An 18,832-nucleotide genomic window follows, 5' to 3' on the forward strand; every position below is an offset into this window, starting at 1 on the left:
AGTAGGTGAACCGATTATCTCCGTATGTGTGGTTCCAATCCGTGAAGCATGGGGGAGGAGGTGTTATGGTGTAGGGGTGCTTTGCTGGTGACACTGTCCCTGATTTATTTAGAATTCAAGGCACGCTTAACCAGCATGGCTACCACAGCATTCTGCAGCGATACACCATCCCATCTGGTTTACGCTTAGTGAGACTATCATTTGTTTTTCAACATGACAATGACCCGAAACACACCTCCAGGCTGTGTAAGAACTATTTGACCAAGAAGGAAAGTGATAGAGTGCTGCATCAGATGACCTGGCCTCCACAATTACCTGACCTCAACCCAATTGAGATGGTTTGGGATGAGTTGGACCGCAGAGTGAAGAAAAAGCAGCCAACAAGTGCTCAGCATATGTGGGAACTCCTTCAAGACTGTTGGAAAAGCATTCCTCATGAAGCTGGTTGAGAGAATTCCAAGAGTGTACAACGTTGTCATCAAGGCAAAGGATGGATACTTTGAAGAATATAATATTTTCATTTGTTCAACACTTTTTTGGTTACTACATGATTCCATATGTGTTATTTCATCGCTTTGTTGTCTTCACTATTGTTCAACAATTTAGAAAATAGTAAAAATATAGAAAAACCTTGAATGAGTGTGTCCAAACTTTTGACTAGTGCTTTATATCTGGATAGTTAGCAATAAAAACACATTCAAGAACCGGTAGTTGCCTTAACTGTACTTTGAAATTACAAGTCAGTCAAGACCACAATGGCAGAAAACAGAGTTTATTGACGTCATTCAAAGTGGGTTTGAACATCGTGTGGTACATCAATGCAATGTGTGCTTACTAGGCTGTCAAACCAAAAATGCTTCACTGTTTAGAAATTTCCCATATTACAGGATGTGCTATTGTGTATATGCTATGCAACTGACACCATGTCTTCATATTTGTTTAACATTGCAACGTGCATTATTACTGACTTCTGACTTTACATAGTTACTGAATCATGCTGAAATTACTGACTGCTTGTAACCTGTATTCACCTGTATTCAGCTTTAAACATTGTAAATACATTTTCAATAAAAAAAGACAATAAAAACAATAATACAACATGTTGAAGTGATTCATAACCATCACACACATTTTGTAAGTTCATAAATACACATTTTCTGTGCAACAATAAGTTACAAATTCATAGAAGAGGAACAAAACTTAGAAAAACAAACAAATATTACACTCTTAACTGTTGCAAGATGAACATTTAATTCATTGAAAATGTATGTAAGGAGCGACACTAATCTATAAAAACACAGTTAAAAAGTCAGAATAAAAAAACATACACAGTGCCTAGTGAAAGTGTACACCCCCCCCCCCCCCCCCCCGCACAGTCTTAAAATGTTGCTGCCTTAAAAGTAAATAAAAAATGTATGACATTTGATTGTTTTCCTACTGATGTACATAACTTACTCTACTTTTTAAAAGTGAAAGAAAAAAAATACAGAACGTTTTCCAAATTAATAAATAAATAAAAAAATAACGGAGCTGTCTTAATTATGTCTTCACACCCCAGAGTAAATACTTGGTGGAAGCACCTTTGGCAGTCATTAGAGCTGTCAATCATTTTGAATTAGATTCTACCAACTTTGAACACCTCATAGGGCAACATATACACCTTGTTTTTGTCAAAATTGCTCAAGCCCAGTAAATTTGTTTGGGAGTCATTGATGGACAGCAAAATTCAAACCTTGAAAATCAGCTTCTTGATTTGATTTTCATTGGATTTGACTACAGCGATACGGATTGAGTCCAGCCCCTTGTCTCAAATTTTCATGCAGATTTAAGTCAGGACTGAACCACACTGGACCATTCAGAAGCAGTCAACAGCTATTGGAAAGCCATTCTGGTGTGTCTTTGAGATTCAAATGTGTACAATTGACTCGCTGAAAAATACAACTCCATCCCAGTGTTTGGTATTCAGAAGACTGAATCTGGGCTTTGTTAATCTGGGCTTTGTTAATCTGGGTTTTGTTAATCTGGGTTTTGTTAATCTGGGCTTTACTCCTTTCATATTTATTATGATCCTGACAAACTCTCCAATCCCTGCTGAGGTCAAGCACACCAATAACACATTGTTTCCACCACAAACAGGAGGATCAACAACATTGCATTCACTCCACATTATTAGCCTCTATAGAAAAGTGAAAAGGAGGAAGCCTGTGTTAAAAAAAATCCACTTCAAATCAAACATTCTGTTGGCAACAAGGCTGTTAAGTAATACTGCAAGACAACACGGGAAATGCATTTTTCTGGCCTAAATTAAAAACCACGGGCCAAATCCAGAACTATACAACACAGAGTGAAACCCTCTGTATTTTCAAGTACTGTGGCTTGTGCTGACTTAAATCTGCTTGACAATTAGAGACAATGTTTGAATATTGCTGTCCATCAATGACTCCCAAACCAAATTTACTGAGCTTGAGCTATTTGGACAAAAAACAATGGGTATGTGTTAGCCTAAGAGTTGTGCAAAGTTAGTAGAACCTTATTCAAAATGATTCACAGCTATAATGGCGGCCCAAGGTGCTTCCACCAAGTATTACCTCTGGGGTGTGAAAACATACGCAATCAAGACATCTTTGTTTTTTTGTTTTATTCAATTGGAAAAATATATATAGAATTGTTCTTTCACTTTGAAAATGTGTTGGTTGTGTAGATCAGCAGGACAAAATCTAATGTATTTCCTTATTGGATTTCATTTTAAGCCGAAATAGCCGAATCCACTCATTTGAAGGGGTGTCCACAGACTTTTGTATATATTGTATATATAGAGATGAAAATCCAACTGATGAACAGACACTGTAGAATAACTGGTGTTAAAAAAAAGGTGGACATAGTGGTTCTAGTTTGGAAGGTGACGAGGATTTCTCTGCAGTGCATTATGGGTGATTTTTCTCAACCTTATCTGCATTTAAGCTTTACTCCCTCTATACATCAGCTTACTATGCCTTTACACTCTCCTACTCTTCCTCCTATCTAACTCAGGTTGTCCACAATTTGCTTCAGATATGACCTGACCACGACATATGTTCCCATATGTTTCCTCCTCTTCACCATTAGAGGAATCTTTCGGCTCAGAAAGCAGTGTCACCTCGTCCACTGCAGTTTCTGCTGTGTTGTGCTGCTCAGACTGTCCCAGTGGGGCCTCTGTATACTCCTGGACACTGAGGGCATAATTAGTCACACCCTGTAGCTCTGGCAGCGCAGAATCCTTTGCAACTTCTTCTTCCTCGTCACTCTCGTGCCCTGCCTGGGATTCTTCCAAGACTTTAGCTCCATGGTCCTCAGCGTGCTCCCCCTGCTCCAGAGCAGGAATGGCCTCCTTCTTCTCAGCCCCTCCCTCGATACTGCCTGTGGAGTGCAGGCGGATCACTGCGTACTCTGTCGTTTTGGAGGCGACTCCCCTGATCTCTCCCTCCCCCACCCCCCGCTCGGCCACCTTGGCCTGGAGTTTGGAGAAGTTCAAGTTGGCGTAGTGGAGGAGGTCTGTGTCGTCGATTTCCCTGTCCACTGTCCTGTTGGGCCCAAGGGCCTCATCCAGCATGGCTTTATTTGCATAGACATTGTCCTCCTCCTGAAAGAGGGTCTGAGGGGTAAGCATCACATTAGAGGGGTTTATATGTTTATTGGCCACGTTTTTTTATGTGGACTCCTATTAGCTGTAACTTCCTGGTGTCCACACAAAAACAATGCAAAACAATCATATGAGCAAGTCAACCACTGGATAGGAAAGGGCTAGTTGTTAGCTAGTTGTTTAACATGAGATCCAGACAATATGGTTGCAAAAGACTTGATTACAGTAATGTGCCACCGCAGCCTAAACTGACTTGAGTTCCTCTTCATGCACACTGATGATTTTTGCATTTTCACAGCCAAGCTACCTCTAATCTTTCACTGCAACAAAAATACCAGTGCTGAAATGTGTGCGCCATCTAGGATATGTGATAGGCTGTTCATGCACCCTCTTCTGTGAGATATGTATCAACACCTTTCCACATTGTTAGACTGTAAGCACATACAATGTCGGAATGTCAGTGTAGTTACTTACCTCATCCGTCACTATGAACTCTGCTGTGTCCTTCTGTCTTTTGTTTGGTGACTGCCTGGGTCTCCTATGCCTGAGAGCAAAACAACAGAGGTTTAGATAATGGCGTCAAATACCAGTCCAGACCCTGTGTCAGTCACTTACTTGCAGAAGTGAAGCAGTGGGATACATAGGAGCATCATCACTCCTGCCCCCACACCAGCCCCGATCAACAGAGAGGGAAGATGGAAACCTGTGCAATCACAACGTAGAGCAAACAAATGAGTTGTAAAACAAGCGCCACAATTCCTTCTTTGTACTAAAAATCCTTCTTATTTGGCAATGTGAGAGCTTGGGACTACAAGGTTCTTGTTTCAAAAAGATGATTCTGAGACAATTGGCTTTAAAGTTCCGAACTGTCATTGGTTTGAATTGTGTCAGCCATTTTTATCTTGTATTCTTTTGAACTTAACAACATGAATATATATATATTTTTTAAACTACATACGTAGAGAACATTGAACAGAGCAAGGCTATGTCAATAATGACATTTTGACAAAAATACAGATAGAACCTTATAGTTCCAAGCTCTTGAATGGTTAGTGGGACCGGGGGACTGTTAGGAACTAATTCTGGTGTAGAGCAGGACAAATGTCTCCTAAATCTACCTTCCAATGTTTTCATTGATGTTAAGTCAAATGAGAAGCTGTCAAAAGCAATAAAGTTGGAGCTGAGGCAGACCAGACTCTGTATTTTCTGTGATTGGTGGATGGTGAGGGAGCTGCTCAGGCCTGCTCGGCCCATTGGCTCCTCACTGATGATGGTGTTAGTGGAGTGATTGACAGACTCTCCAGCCAGTTGCCACACCAGTGTGGGAGCAGGGTTCCCATAGCTATCACAGAAACATCTGATCTGAGATGTAGCTGAAATCCTGATGCAGTGAGAGGTGTTCAGGATCTCTGAAGCAACTACAGCGAACAGAAAGGAAGGACGCGATTATTCTTAATAGTTCATTCAGATGAATGAGTGATTGTGATTCAAAATCAGTAGAATAAATACTATACAGTACATACACGTTACATCGATACTGATGGCTTCAGAGGTCTGCAGTCCATGGACATTCTGAGCCTCACAGTAGTACTTTTCATTTGAAAGCCTGGTCACACTGGAGATGTTGAGGTCCTCTTCAGACCCGACAATGTCCTTCTCCCTTCCCTCAACTCTGTACCAGGTGTAGTTCTTCACTGCTGGGTTGGCATTGCTGCTGCAAGTCAGAGTCACAGAGCTGCCCTCTGCTACTGAGCTAGAGGGACTGACTGACAATGAGGTGTTCTTGGGGGGATCTGGAAGAAAACAGTGCTGTGTTATCATAAAAAAAAAATATTGAGCATTATGCACTAGCACCACTGTTAAGAAGTCTGCCTATCCATACTTACCATGCTACATATCTATAACTCTATACAAATAAGCCAGCTGTGAGCCAGATTCAGTTGCCATACCTAAGCCAGATCCTTTCCACAATAAGGGCCAAACCTGGGCCGGCATGTAGATTTGGCCCAGTTACCACTTTGAATTACACCATAAGCGGGCCGCATCCACCTTGATAAGCTAGGTTTAGCTTTTCCATGGTAATGATCTGGCTTAGTTACGCCAATTAAACCTGGTACACTTCTGGACCGTAATTCCAAGTGTTTACTAGGCCACATAAACATGTCAGCGGTTTACAAATGGGGGCTGGATTTGGGCCATAATGATTTTTCTTTCTAGGTTTGTCTTTGGAAACCCTTCAGTTGAGATAAAACACAATCTGCACCTGGAGCGGGGGGCGGGGGGTTGATATGTAGAAATCTTGACTAGGAATGGCCAATGGCAATACATAGAAAACAGCCATGCATAAACATATTCACACTGCCATACAAACTCGACAACAGGCTTCAGTGATGGAGCGCATTGACACACACACAGTAAAGATTTTTCATGGTCGTCACGCAACAGGACAATGGCTCACTGTCATTGGACCAGACAGTCTGGGCACTGACCATGACCCAGACATTGGCCAGTCACAGCAGCTGGATGTGTGCCTCAACAGAGTGATATTCAACCAGTCATAAATAGAGTGTTTTAAAGCATCTTGGTAACACTTTACAATAAGGTTATGGATTAGCATCAACTACAGTTGAAGGCGGAAGTTTACATACACTTAGGTTGGAGTCATTAACTTCTTGACGCTACCCATCCCTTATTAAGCACAGGATAATTGTCATCAGCGACCGCTGAATAGCATAGCGCCACAGTCAAATAATATTACCTAAAATATTTATATTTTAAAGTATGTTTAGTTGGTGCCATTGATTTCAGTAATCCACTCCTTTGACTTAGTCCAAATAAGTCAAGCAATGTTTCTAATTAATCCTCAGGTACCCTAATATGTAAATAAACAATAATATTTCAGACGGAAAGAACGGTGTTCAATAGAAAAGGAAAATAATGAAGAGCGCGCCCTCGTTCACGTGCACCAAAAGCCTCCCTTTCCTGATGAAAACACCTTTGATAAACTACAACTACTTGTTCGTTTTTCAAGAAACAAGCCTGAAACCCTGTCTAAAGACTGTTGACATCTAGTGGATGCCATAGGAACTGCAATCTGGGAGCTACAGACATTATTTTAACAGTTTTAGAAACTTCAGAGTGTTTTCTTTCCAATACTACCAATTATATGCATATCCTAGCTTCTGGGCCTGAGTAACAGGCAGTTTACTTTGGGCACTTTGAGGTTTGTAGAAAAGTTTAAAAAAAATATGAAACTATAACACAATAGATATGGTAGGAGGGAAATTGTTAGGGAAGATTCAGAATTTGTTGGTAACATATGTAAGATGTTTTATATTCATCAAATATGTGTAAGTTAATTCTCATCAGAATGGTATTTTTGTGTAATTCTGTGGTGAGGTTGCAGTTATCTGTTCTATGTCAAAACTAAGTTGCCTGGGCCGCTGAGAGGGGAGAGGTCAAAGTGTCATCATGTGTAAACATATCTTTCACTCTCTACCTTTCCCATAGTGGGGAAAGGAAGGTTTCAGTGTCTGGAATCATTCTATGCTCCCTCTTATGTTGTTTCTATCTTAACCTATAGCCTCACCCTCCTCTCCGTGAGTTTGTCCAGGAGGTTGTATTTTGAGTGGGTTGTATCTAAATGACAATTTGATATATGCCTGTTGATTTGGAGGATTGGTTCATGGTTCTGGGGTTTGGGAAAGGAGACAAAGCTGAACGATGAATTATGTCTATGCTGTCTTATCCTGTGTGTGTGTCTTTACTATAAAGGACCTCATTTACAATGTGGAAGGGGCTCTCAGAGAATTCACTGGGAGACACTGAATTTATCTGAGAGTCACAGAGTTGTGATAGAGCTCATATAATTAAAGATGGACTTTTATAACTAACTCTGACTTGTGTGTGTGGTTTGCTCCCATGATTTGGTAAATAGAGGAAATTTCCACGACAAAATCCAAAGAAAAACCAACTGGAATGTCTTTCTTTTTTGAGAGCCCATGCTCTTACAATGGAAGGAAAAAGGGCAAATCCAAATCCAGCTCCCAGATTGCAATTTCTATGGCTTCCACTAGATGTCAACAGTCTTTGTTCAAGGTTTCAGGCTTGTTTCTTCCAAAACGAGGGAGAATTATGAGTTTTAGTACTGGGACTCAGAGTTGGAAATCAGTCTGTGAGCTTGCGATGAAGAGGATGTGGACCTGCTAATATCAATTTCCTATTGAACATACTTCTTTCCGTATGAAATATTATAGTTTACTTACATTTTAGGGTAGCTGAGGATTACATAGAAACATATTTTGACTTGTTTTAACAAAGTTTAGCTGTAGGTTTTTGGATTCCTTTCTCTGCATGTTGAACAAGTGGATTACTCAATCGATGGCGCCAACTAAATTTAATTTTTGGGATATAATGACACTACATGTTGTAGCTTGGACCCAAATCAGAGGAAGATTTTGAAAAAGTAAGTGAATATTTAATCGCTATTTCTGAATTTATGACAGGGCATGCTTTCGCTGTAAAGCCAATTGTAAATCGGACAGTGCAGTTAGATTAACAAGAATTTAAGCTTTTAACCGATATAAGACACTTCTATGTACCTAAATGTTTTATATCCATAACTTTTATGATTATTTATTTGAATTGCGCGCCCTCCAATTTCACCGGAAGTTGTCAATAGGTGTCCCAATAGCCCTGACCTCAGAACTGAAAAAGCGTATGTGAGCAAGGAGGCCTACAAACCTGACTCAGTTACACCAGCTCTGTCAGGAGGAATGGGCCAAAATTCACCCAACTTATTGTGGGAAGCTTGTGGAAGGCTACCCAAGTTAAACCATTTAAAGGCAATGCTACAAAATACTAATTGAGTGTGTGAAAACTTCTGACCCACTGGTAATGTGAAGAAAGAAAGAAAAGCTTAAAAAAATTATTCTCTCTACTCTATTATTCTGACATTTCACATTCTTAAAATAAAGTGGTGATCCTAACTGACCTAAGACAGGGCATTTTACTAGGATCAAATGTCAGGAATTGTGAAAAACTGAGTTTAAATGTATTTGGCTAAGGTGTATGTAAACTTCCGACTTCAACTGTATATTAACTGAAAGGCTCTACAGTGCCTTGCGAAAGTATTCGGCCCCCTTGAACTTTGCGACCTTTTGCCACATTTCAGGCTTCAAACATAAAGATATAAAACTGTATTTTTTTGTGAAGAATCAACAACAAGTGGGACACAATCATGAAGTGGAACGACATTTATTGGATATTTCAAACCTTTTTAACAAATCAAAAACTGAAAAATTGGGCGTGCAAAATTATTCAGCCCCTTTACTTTCAGTGCAGCAAACTCTCTCCAGAAGTTCAGTGAGGATCTCTGAATGATCCAATGTTGACCTAAATGACTAATGATGATAAATACAATCCACCTGTGTGTAATCAAGTCTCCGTATAAATGCACCTGCACTGTGATAGTCTCAGAGGTCCGTTAAAAGCGCAGAGAGCATCATGAAGAACAAGGAACACACCAGGCAGGTCCGAGATACTGTTGTGAAGAAGTTTAAAGCCGGATTTGGATACAAAAAGATTTCCCAAGCTTTAAACATCCCAAGGAGGACTGTGCAAGCGATAATATTGAAATGGAAGGAGTATCAGACCACTGCAAATCTACCAAGATCTGGCCGTCCCTCTAACCTTTCAGCTCATACAAGGAGAAGACTGATCAGAGATGCAGCCAAGAGGCCCATGATCACTCTGGATGAACTGCAGAGATCTACAGCTGAGGTGGGAGACTCTGTCCATAGGACAACAATCAGTCGTATATTGCACAAATCTGGCCTTTATGGAAGAGTGGCAAGAAGAAAGCCATTTCTTAAAGATATCCATAAAAAGTGTCGTTTAAAGTTTGCCACAAGCCATCTGGGAGACACACCAAACATGTGGAAGAAGGTGCTCTGGTCAGATGAAACCAAAATTGAACTTTTTGGCAACAATGCAAAACGTTATGTTTGGCGTAAAAGCAACACAGCTGAACACACCATCCCCACTGTCAAGCATGGTGGTGGCAGCATCATGGTTTGGGCCTGCTTTTCTTCAGCAGGGACAGGGAAGATGGTTAAAATTGATGGGAAGATGGATGGAGCCAAATACAGGACCATTCTGGAAGAAAACCTGATGGAGTCTGCAAAAGACCTGAGACTGGGACGGAGATTTGTCTTCCAACAAGACAATGATCCAAAACATAAAGCAAAATCTACAATGGAATGGTTCAAAAATAAACATATCCAGGTGTTAGAATGGCCAAGTCAAAGTCCAAACCTGAATCCAATCGAGAATCTGTGGAAAGAACTGAAAACTGCTGTTCACAAATGCTCTCCATCCAACCTCACTGAGCTTGAGCTGTTTTGCAAGGAGGAATGGGAAAATATTTCAGTCTCTCGATGTGCAAAACTGATAGAGACATACCCCAAGCGACTTACAGCTGTAATCGCAGCAAAAGGTGGCGCTACAAAGTATTAACTTAAGGGGGCTGAATAATTTTGCACGCCCCAATTTTTCAGTTTTTGATTTGTTAAAAAAGTTTGAAATATACAATAAATGTCGTTCCACTTCATGATTGTGTCCCACTTGTTGTTGATTCTTCACAAAAAAATACAGTTTTATATCTTTATGTTTGAAGCCTGAAATGTGGCAAAAGGTCGCAAAGTTCAAGGGGGCCGAATACTTTCGCAAGGCACTGTACATGTACCATTTCAAAATTATGGCTAAAATATGTTGTGTTTCTTTACCATTAGTAAATGATTAACAAATGCATTGACACCATTAAATGATACATTAGTTGATGCCAATTAATGTAGCCATATGGTAAAGTGTTAGCAGCATCTTGATGTTTCCATGTTTCTGTTCCTACACTAGGCGATATACTGTATTATACCCAGGGATAGAAATTAAGCTAGCCCGCTAACCCGTGGCTAGTACTTTTCAGACTGGGCTAGTAGAAAATGTGCCCGACTAGCCCAGCAGCTAGTGACATTTTGTCTTTTCAAATATTGCGTATTTATTTTGGACCCAGGCCAGTAAAAATTGCAGTCTGCTATCCTGGCTGGCTAGTGCCCAATATCTTTAAGTTCCATCCCTGACCATACCACTGCAAAAGTATAATGTATGTAACTTACATTGAATATCCAGCTGAACAACTGTGGCTTTTTCTGTACCGAGTGCATGCAGTGCTTCACAGCAGTACTCCCCGCTATCACTTGCTTTACTGTCTAAGGTGAAGCTCTCTCCAGATCCTAAAAGGACAGCATCAGTCCCATTGATTTTGTACCAGGTGTAGTTCTTCACTGCAGGGTTGGCATTGCTGTTGCAGGTCAGGGTCACAGAGCTGCCCTCTACCACTGAACCAGAGGGACTGACTGACAGTGAGGTGTTCCTGGGAGGGTCTGGGGGAAAGAAACAATAGATATTGTATGTCAAGAGTCAATTTAGTGTGTGTTATGATACTGTCTATAGTTGAAACTATTGTTCATATTTGGTTTCATTGTGTACATACACATTCCATTTAGTTGAATGACAGATGAGTTCTTGGTTCCATGGTCATTGATGGCTTCACAGTAGAAATAACTGTCATCTGCTGGTACCTGGACAGTTAGCATTATGCTAGCCCCCACTGTTGAAACCTGCTCTCCAATAACTCTGTACCAGTTGTAGCGCCCCACTGCTGGGTTAGCATTGCTGCTGCAAGTCAGAGTCACACAGCTGCCCTCTACCACTGAACCAGAGGGACTGACTGACACTGAGGTGTTCTTGGGAGAGTCTGAGGGAGAGTGCACAGAAAGTTGTCAAATTCTCTAGAAATTATTAACTTACCATACATGAATCAAACTTATCATGCATGAATCAACTTACAAAGAACAGCGACTGTCAGATCAGTTTTGGATGATTTATCACTCTTGCCAGCTTGTCGTTTGTACAGCGCAGTGCAGGAGATCTTCTCCCCATGGTGGACATGTGAAGCGGTAAAGTTCAGGATAGAAGTTATGACTCGATTCGGAGTCACCTGCAAATCCTCCACACTGTTACTCAGTGTGGGGGTCCATGTCAGAGTTGGAGGGAGTGAGGGACAGGGGGCTGCAGCAGAGCAGATCAGACTCACTGAGGTCCCCTCCATCACATTTACTGTTGCTGGACTTAGAGTGGGTTTGGAAGGATTTTCTGAGGGAGTAAAAAAATCCAACTTATATTACATGAGCAGTGCATTAAATACAGCAGGGTTCAAACCTGCAACTTAAAATGAACACAACAGAACACACACAACACAAAACGAGCATATTCTAATGATACTCTACCTTCTACATAAATTGTGACAAGTTCTGGAAAATTATATTTCAGATAATTGTCACATTCAATTCTGAATGAAAAGTAGTCATTGAGATAAGATGTGAGGTCATTCAGGATTGTGGTGCATTCCTTCTGCTGCAAGTTCCCAGTTAGATTCCCTTGAATGATGTTTCTGCCTGTTCCTGTGAGACTAGAATCAAACACCTGTACTTCTGGCCACCCTTTCCTCCATATTCCTTTACATGAAGTTGTGAGGAACGACTCAAATCCTAATTGCAGTGTAAATGAGCAGGGAATGTTCACACAAGATCCACTCAGAGCCTTTATATTCTGAGGCATCAGAGCTGCAAAGTCGAGGCACAGAACACCTGAAATACACACAGCAAAATATTAGACTGGGTGTTAGGTTATTTTCAACTTCACTAGGGTGTTGTTTTTTCCTACAAACCGCCAAAAATATGCTGGCTAGTTATTTAGCGATGTGCAGAATAATCTGGCTAGCATTTTGGGGGGGATGTAGCAATACTAGTAGACATGGATTGTATGAACTATCCTTTTAAAGGCCCCGTGCAAACGTTTTATCTCAATATTTAAAAAAATCTGGGTAACAATAAAGCAACTTCCTGTAATAGTTTAAAAAAAGTGTTTTTTATTTATTTATTTCTCAAGCAAGAATTGTGTTAGGACTGTCTGGGAGTGGGGAAGGGCGCATAATGGTGCATTAACCACAGTGTGGCTCAATCCACCTGAGCAGAGAAGGGATATGTAACCTTAAAACTAAGTTATTGGCAGAGAGGTTTGAAACGCTCTTTGTATTTGTCTATTAACTTTACCCCCCTGGTGATGTCACTAGGCAAGACACAACTCCACCCATAAACAACCTGCTGATTAGAAGGTCCTGTATTTCAACCAGCCACTATCGGGAAATAACACCGATCACATTATTACAGTGTTAGTTTCATCAGCTGTTGTATAAATATGATACTAAACACAGGAAAAACTGAATGTTGACTGCGCTGGGCTTTTAATAAGGATCAGAACACTAATCATGTTTCCATCCAGTTTTTATGCGAGGAAAGTCATACCGTATAACAACAAAGAATCATGATGGCAGTAGCTAGGTTTACATCCAATTGACGAAAGATTTTCATTAGAATATTATCAAATCCGATAAAGACATTATATGCATTTTCCCACCATTGGTGTTTCCACCAAACGGAGTAGTTGGGCATAAAAATTAGTGCATGATGACATAGTGCACACAAAATGTACATTTTCGCTTACATTTCCATGTACCAAATCTAAATCTAAAGTTCATAGTGTTTCCATCGCATTTCAGCTCATATTTTCTTCATGCAGACTTTTAAATATTCACATGAAAATCTGTCACCAATTGGATGGGAACCTAGCTACAGATAACCTATCAAATGTAAATGGTAAAGTGCAATGGGAGATGCTAGAAAGCAGTGTATCAGACCCAGCCTTTCCCACAGCAACCCACCTTGCAGCAGACCACCAATGAGGATCAGTCTTTCAACTCCTGTGATGTGCATGATTCTCTGTATCAGAAAGGGCCAGATGACCTGCTTTTTAACACTGTCTGGACAGACAGACATACAAGTTCAGTACAGAGGCAGCAGACACACTTCATTACATTGTCTTAATTTTTTTTAAACATGAAACCAACAGTGAAAATAACTTTGAACTAAAGTCAAACACATCAAAATGTTGACATTTTTGTTTTGATTTGTCATTAACAGAATGATTCCAAACAGATTCTGATTGTAGGGAACTGAAACAACATTGACCCTGCTTTTTAATTGGACATGTTGGCTACACTACAAACATTTGTATCATGATGAGATTTGAATCATAGTAATATGAACATATTCCTCACATAAATATAGAATTAAAAAATACGTTATTTCATTATACCTTGAAGCCAATGAAGCTGTGTTGATTCTGAGTAAGTATAAATACCTAAATGAAGCATAATGAAGTCAAACAGGTTCATATTTTGGTTGTAGATTCATTTCCATTGAAAACACTGACCAATACAAATGAATGAAGCGTACAGAGCTGTGAGCTGAAACGGTTGATATTTGTGTTAATCTAGATGTAGCCTACACCTGACCCACTAAAGAAAATGTAGTATTGTTGAACTTGACAATATCTACAATTCGATTTTAATTAGATGCTATCAATATCTGAAATGTGTTCCCAAATCCAACTCCTCCGAAAATAGGGACACATGTACATACACTTTCAAATGCTTCTCCACATTACAAAATTGGGACAGTCACATGAATTACCATAACAGAAATAGTACAAACAGAAATAGTGTCTTCGACCTCTTACCAGTATTCACGCGATGGTCATCATTTCAAATCCAATGCACAATTCAGGCTATATAAACGCTGTCTGTTGTCTAGCTGCCTGTCACTGCAGACATTCAGAAGAAGTGGCACTGCTGTTTGCAAGACACAGAATTTTCCTTCGTTGAATAAGCGTCAACCCACAAGTGATAGCCTCCATCTGTAGTATCAAATGATCATCAGATTTTCTTTTCAATGACAGTTACTAGTGAAATATATCAAGCTTCACAAGGAAGGCAACATCTTCTGATTCCAGATTAAATACAAGCAGACATATAATCCAGTGACCTGTAAATTACACAGAAAGCTACAGCCCCTTGCAATATTTCTCTTTATTTCTCTTTTTTAAACATATTTTTATTTTAAAGGAATACAGCCAACAGTAATTCATCCAGAGATTTAAATCCACAAATGTAATCATGTAGTTTCATGTCTATTTTTACAGCGAGTTCCAGTTGAATGGGGCAATAACTGCTCAAGACATTTGTGGCTGAAGGAAATGACACGTTTGATATGTTGCTTAACTTGTTACTTTCCATAGTTACTACTCAATGGGCCACCATTCAAAGAAGAAGTAAAAGCAAACTGTAATGTGGATATCCTAAACGTACAATTCAAAGGGCTTAGAAAGAGAGAAATTACATGAAGAAATTAATAAAAGTCTCTTTGATGATGAATTTATATTAATGTTGCTCTACACACTATATTAACCCTTCGGTGTTGAGGAGATAATATACATACATATATATATATATATAATATATATAATATATAATATACATAATATACATATACATATACATACATATATATATATATATATAGTACCTATCAAAGGTTTGGACACACCTACTCATTCAAGAGTTTTTCTTTATTTTTTACTATTTTCTACAATGTAGAATAATAGTGAAGACATCAAAACTATGAAATAACACATGGAATCATATAGTAACCAAACAAAGTGTTAAACAAATTAAAATACATGGAAATGCAATTTCCACGAACATGATTATCGTTGAATAAGAGCCATTTAGCTGGCAGGTATCTTCACTGACATTATCAATCTCTCCCTGACCAGTCTGTAATACCTACAAGAACGCCAAGGTAACCTGTCTAAATGATTATCGCCCTATAGCGCTCACATTTGTAGTCATGAAATGCTTTCAAAGGCTTGTCATGGCTCACATCAACACCATTATCCCAGAACCATGGACACACTCCAATTCGCATACTGCATTAACAGATTTGTGCACGGGGGCATTGTCATACTGAAGCAGGAAAGGGCCTTCCCCAAACTGTTGCCACAAAGTTGAACAGAATCGTCTAGATTGGCATTGTATGCTGTAGCTTTACGATTTCCCTTCAATGCAACTAAGGGGCCTAGCCCGAACCATGAAAAACAGCCCCAGACCATTATTCCTCCACCAAACTTTACATGTGGCACTATGCAATGGGTCATGTAGCATTCTCCTGGCTTATGCTAAACCCAGATTCGTCCGTCGGACTGCCAGATGATGAAGCTTGATTCATCACTCCAGAGAATGCGTTTCCACGCCGAGCTTTACACCACTTCAGCCAACACTTGGCATTGCGCATGGTGATATTAGACTTGTGTGCTGCTGCTCAGCCATGGAAACCCGACAAACAGTTATTGTGCTCACGTTGCTTCCAGAGGTAGTTTGGAACTTGGTAGTGAGTGTTGCAACCAAGGACAAACGTTTTTTACACGCTACGTGCTTCAGCACTCTGCGGTCTCGTTCTGTGAGCTTGTGTGGCCTACCACCTTGTGGCTGAGCCGTTGTTGCTCCTAGATGTTTCCACTTCACAAAATAACAGCACTTACAGTTGACCAAGGCGAGTTAGAACAGAATTCACGCGGGGAGGGTAAAGCAAAGGGGAGGGTCATGTGAAAATATTTTTTAGGTTCTTAATGACATCCCGTCTCCCCCAATAATTTTTTTACGGTCCCTTACTGTCACGTGTGCATACATTTTACATACGGTTTGTCCCGGGAACCAAACCCACTATCCTGGTGCCATGCTGTACCAACTGAGCTGCATAGGACCACAAGTGAAGAACTATCTAGTACAATTAACCATCATCATCCTAATCATCATCAAGAAATGAATATGTGATATGATTACAAAATGAATATAGAAATGTGCAATAAAATCAAATATAGATGAACTGAAAGAGACAGAAAGGGTGGAAATGGATGGTAAAACCAACATTTTTGGAGATGACAAAGTGAAAAGCTTGATTTAAGCTTGTTATTTACATGTATCTGATAGATTAAAACAATTCTGATGAGGTCGACTACCACGTTCCCTGTATTCACGTCTCTCAGGTAGAGCCGAAACCGTGAATCCAGAGTTACGCTCATGGTGTTACTGCCTCTGTCCCCTCTGCAGCGTTCACATATCACTACCACTGGTCTCTCTGTGTGCTTCTCTGCTGCCACATTTTCCTCTGACACACACACACACACACACACACACGTTATATGGTCAAATAAATATTCCTTGTATACACATTGTATACACATTTCCAAAAGTGTGAAAACTATAGTGATTTTATGTATGCCAATGATCACAAATACTAGCCTAAAGAGTGCTCTCACCTGTATGACCTCATAACTAGAGGTCACTTTGGAGATGGCGTATGTATAATCTGCTGACCTGGCCCTTTGTTGCAATAAGAGCGTCACATAATACAATATTTAGAGCACAATGAAATCAAGAACATAAAGATTGTTTAACAATATTAAAATGGTTATTTCTAGGTAATTACAATCAATTACCTATTACTGTCATTAAAACATGGACAAACAATTACCAGAAACAAACAATTATTACCATGTCATTTCTAGGTAATTCCAAAGTATTTCTGTACTGTAAACTACAGTGCTACCGACATACCTTCAGTCTTCTGGATAATCTGCTAGTATATGAAACACACACATATATATATATATATATATATATATATATATATATATATTTATATACACATTTAAAAAGATTTCCATGAAATACAAGGTCTTAGGTAAGTACGTAATTTAATTTGACTTGGTATGTTTGTAGACTCTGAAGACTACACTTAGAATCCACAGGACAGTGACCACTCCACATATTGTGGATGGAACTGATGAATATGACAGGGAGATGTTTAAGTTACTTTGTTAGCTACCAAATCCACAGACACTGTAACTGATTTATACAGAGAATAGCATAATCGTTAAATGGTGATGGGGCGTAATATGCCATTCATATCACACCACATGCTAGGCTAGCTAATGCTATAGCAGCCCATTGGATTCCATGAAAAAGCGACCTTTTGCATTGTGGTGAGTAGCTACCGGAAGTGTTGTCGAATCCAAATGGGTTGCTTTAGTATTCCTAAATTTAGTGACACGAAATGAAGCACTCTTTTCTCCACCTTATTGATAATTTCTCCAACTTATTAATAAACCAGCTGCATCAAAATGTGAACACCGTAACGAGGCTCAACCACCAGAAATAAAAACACAGAACTGTTGAAAATAGTAATCATGTACCTTTAACACCAATATTGATGCTTTCAGAAAATACAGGCGGAAGACTGCTGTCTTATTCAAGGTTGAGGTAATACTGGGATAGGTAGGAACGGGGATAAGGGAAGTTCAGGATAGTGGTGCAGTCCTTCTCAAGCAAGTCCCCAGCACAATCTTTAACACTGTCTCTAACACTGTATTCCCGAAACCTCTAGTCCATGTTCCTTTACATGGACGAGTTAGGAATGACTAACATGTAGACTCCAGTGTAAATCTGCATGGAATGAGCACACAAGACCCACTCAGAGCCTCTATAATTGGAGGCATCAACACTGCCACCTTTTGGTTTTGGCACAGAGCATCTGAAATAAACAGTTTAGACCGAAGAATGGACAGCAAAAAACACAGACATATTATCTTTCGAAATTCAATGCTCTGTTATTTTTTATTTTTTTACATGAATGATTTAAAAGAGCTAAAGTGAAATCATAAGAAGGAATGATTATGGTTTGTGTCTAGAACTCAGGAAAACAGTAAACCAAGTAGAAAAGAAAAACTAGATATTTAGTTACCACAAACTACGAGGCAGTGGATTATGCAGTCAGACGGAACAGAGATAATAGGCCATTTAACGTCATAGATTTAGCCGGTAGTAATTTGTACAATAGACACCGGCTAGAATGTGGTTTTAACCAATCAGCATTCAGGATTAGACCCACCCGTTGTATAAAATGTTTTGTACAATCAGTGTACAGTATAATAACGTTTATACAACTGGTGGGTTTAATCCTGAATGTTGATTGATTAAAAACGCATTCCAGCCAGGTTCCACAAATTCCCACTAGATAAATCTATGATGTTAAAATGCCTATTTACTCTGTTCCATTTGACTGCGTAATCCACTGTCTCATCAGCTCAGCCAGGCAAGTTATACACTTGATCTCCACTATAAAAAGCATCTAGAAATGG

The 18,832-nt window shown here is 39.6% G+C and overlaps 1 protein-coding gene across 5 annotated transcripts; it reads right to left on the reverse strand.

The window, feature by feature from the left end:
* Positions 1–496: 496 nt before the first annotated feature.
* Positions 497–14,977, reverse strand: LOC110516606 (myelin-associated glycoprotein). 5 transcript variants are annotated; one of them, XM_021595000.2, is made up of 12 exons: positions 14,315–14,959; positions 13,892–13,936; positions 13,458–13,556; positions 11,965–12,324; positions 11,525–11,830; positions 11,169–11,432; positions 10,792–11,058; positions 5,143–5,412; positions 4,738–5,037; positions 4,235–4,322; positions 4,094–4,163; positions 498–3,631 (listed from the first exon to the last, which is right to left on the reverse strand). In XM_021595000.2, exons 3-12 carry the CDS (start codon positions 13,507–13,509, stop codon positions 2,996–2,998), a joined length of 2,613 nt encoding a protein of 870 aa, XP_021450675.1. In that variant the 5' UTR covers positions 13,510–13,556; positions 13,892–13,936; positions 14,315–14,959; the 3' UTR covers positions 498–2,995. The 5 variants fall into 5 exon arrangements, with proteins under 5 accessions (XP_036829591.1, XP_036829592.1, XP_021450675.1 ...); XM_036973696.1 differs by lacking the exon at positions 11,965–12,324 and having other exon boundaries at positions 497–3,631; positions 14,315–14,960; XM_021595003.2 differs by lacking the exon at positions 13,892–13,936 and having other exon boundaries at positions 14,315–14,960.
* Between the last annotated feature and the right edge of the window lie 3,855 nt (positions 14,978–18,832).

This window comes from Oncorhynchus mykiss, chromosome 3, assembly GCF_013265735.2.
Source record: "Oncorhynchus mykiss isolate Arlee chromosome 3, USDA_OmykA_1.1, whole genome shotgun sequence".
NCBI classification, from domain to species: Eukaryota; Metazoa; Chordata; class Actinopteri; order Salmoniformes; family Salmonidae; genus Oncorhynchus; species Oncorhynchus mykiss.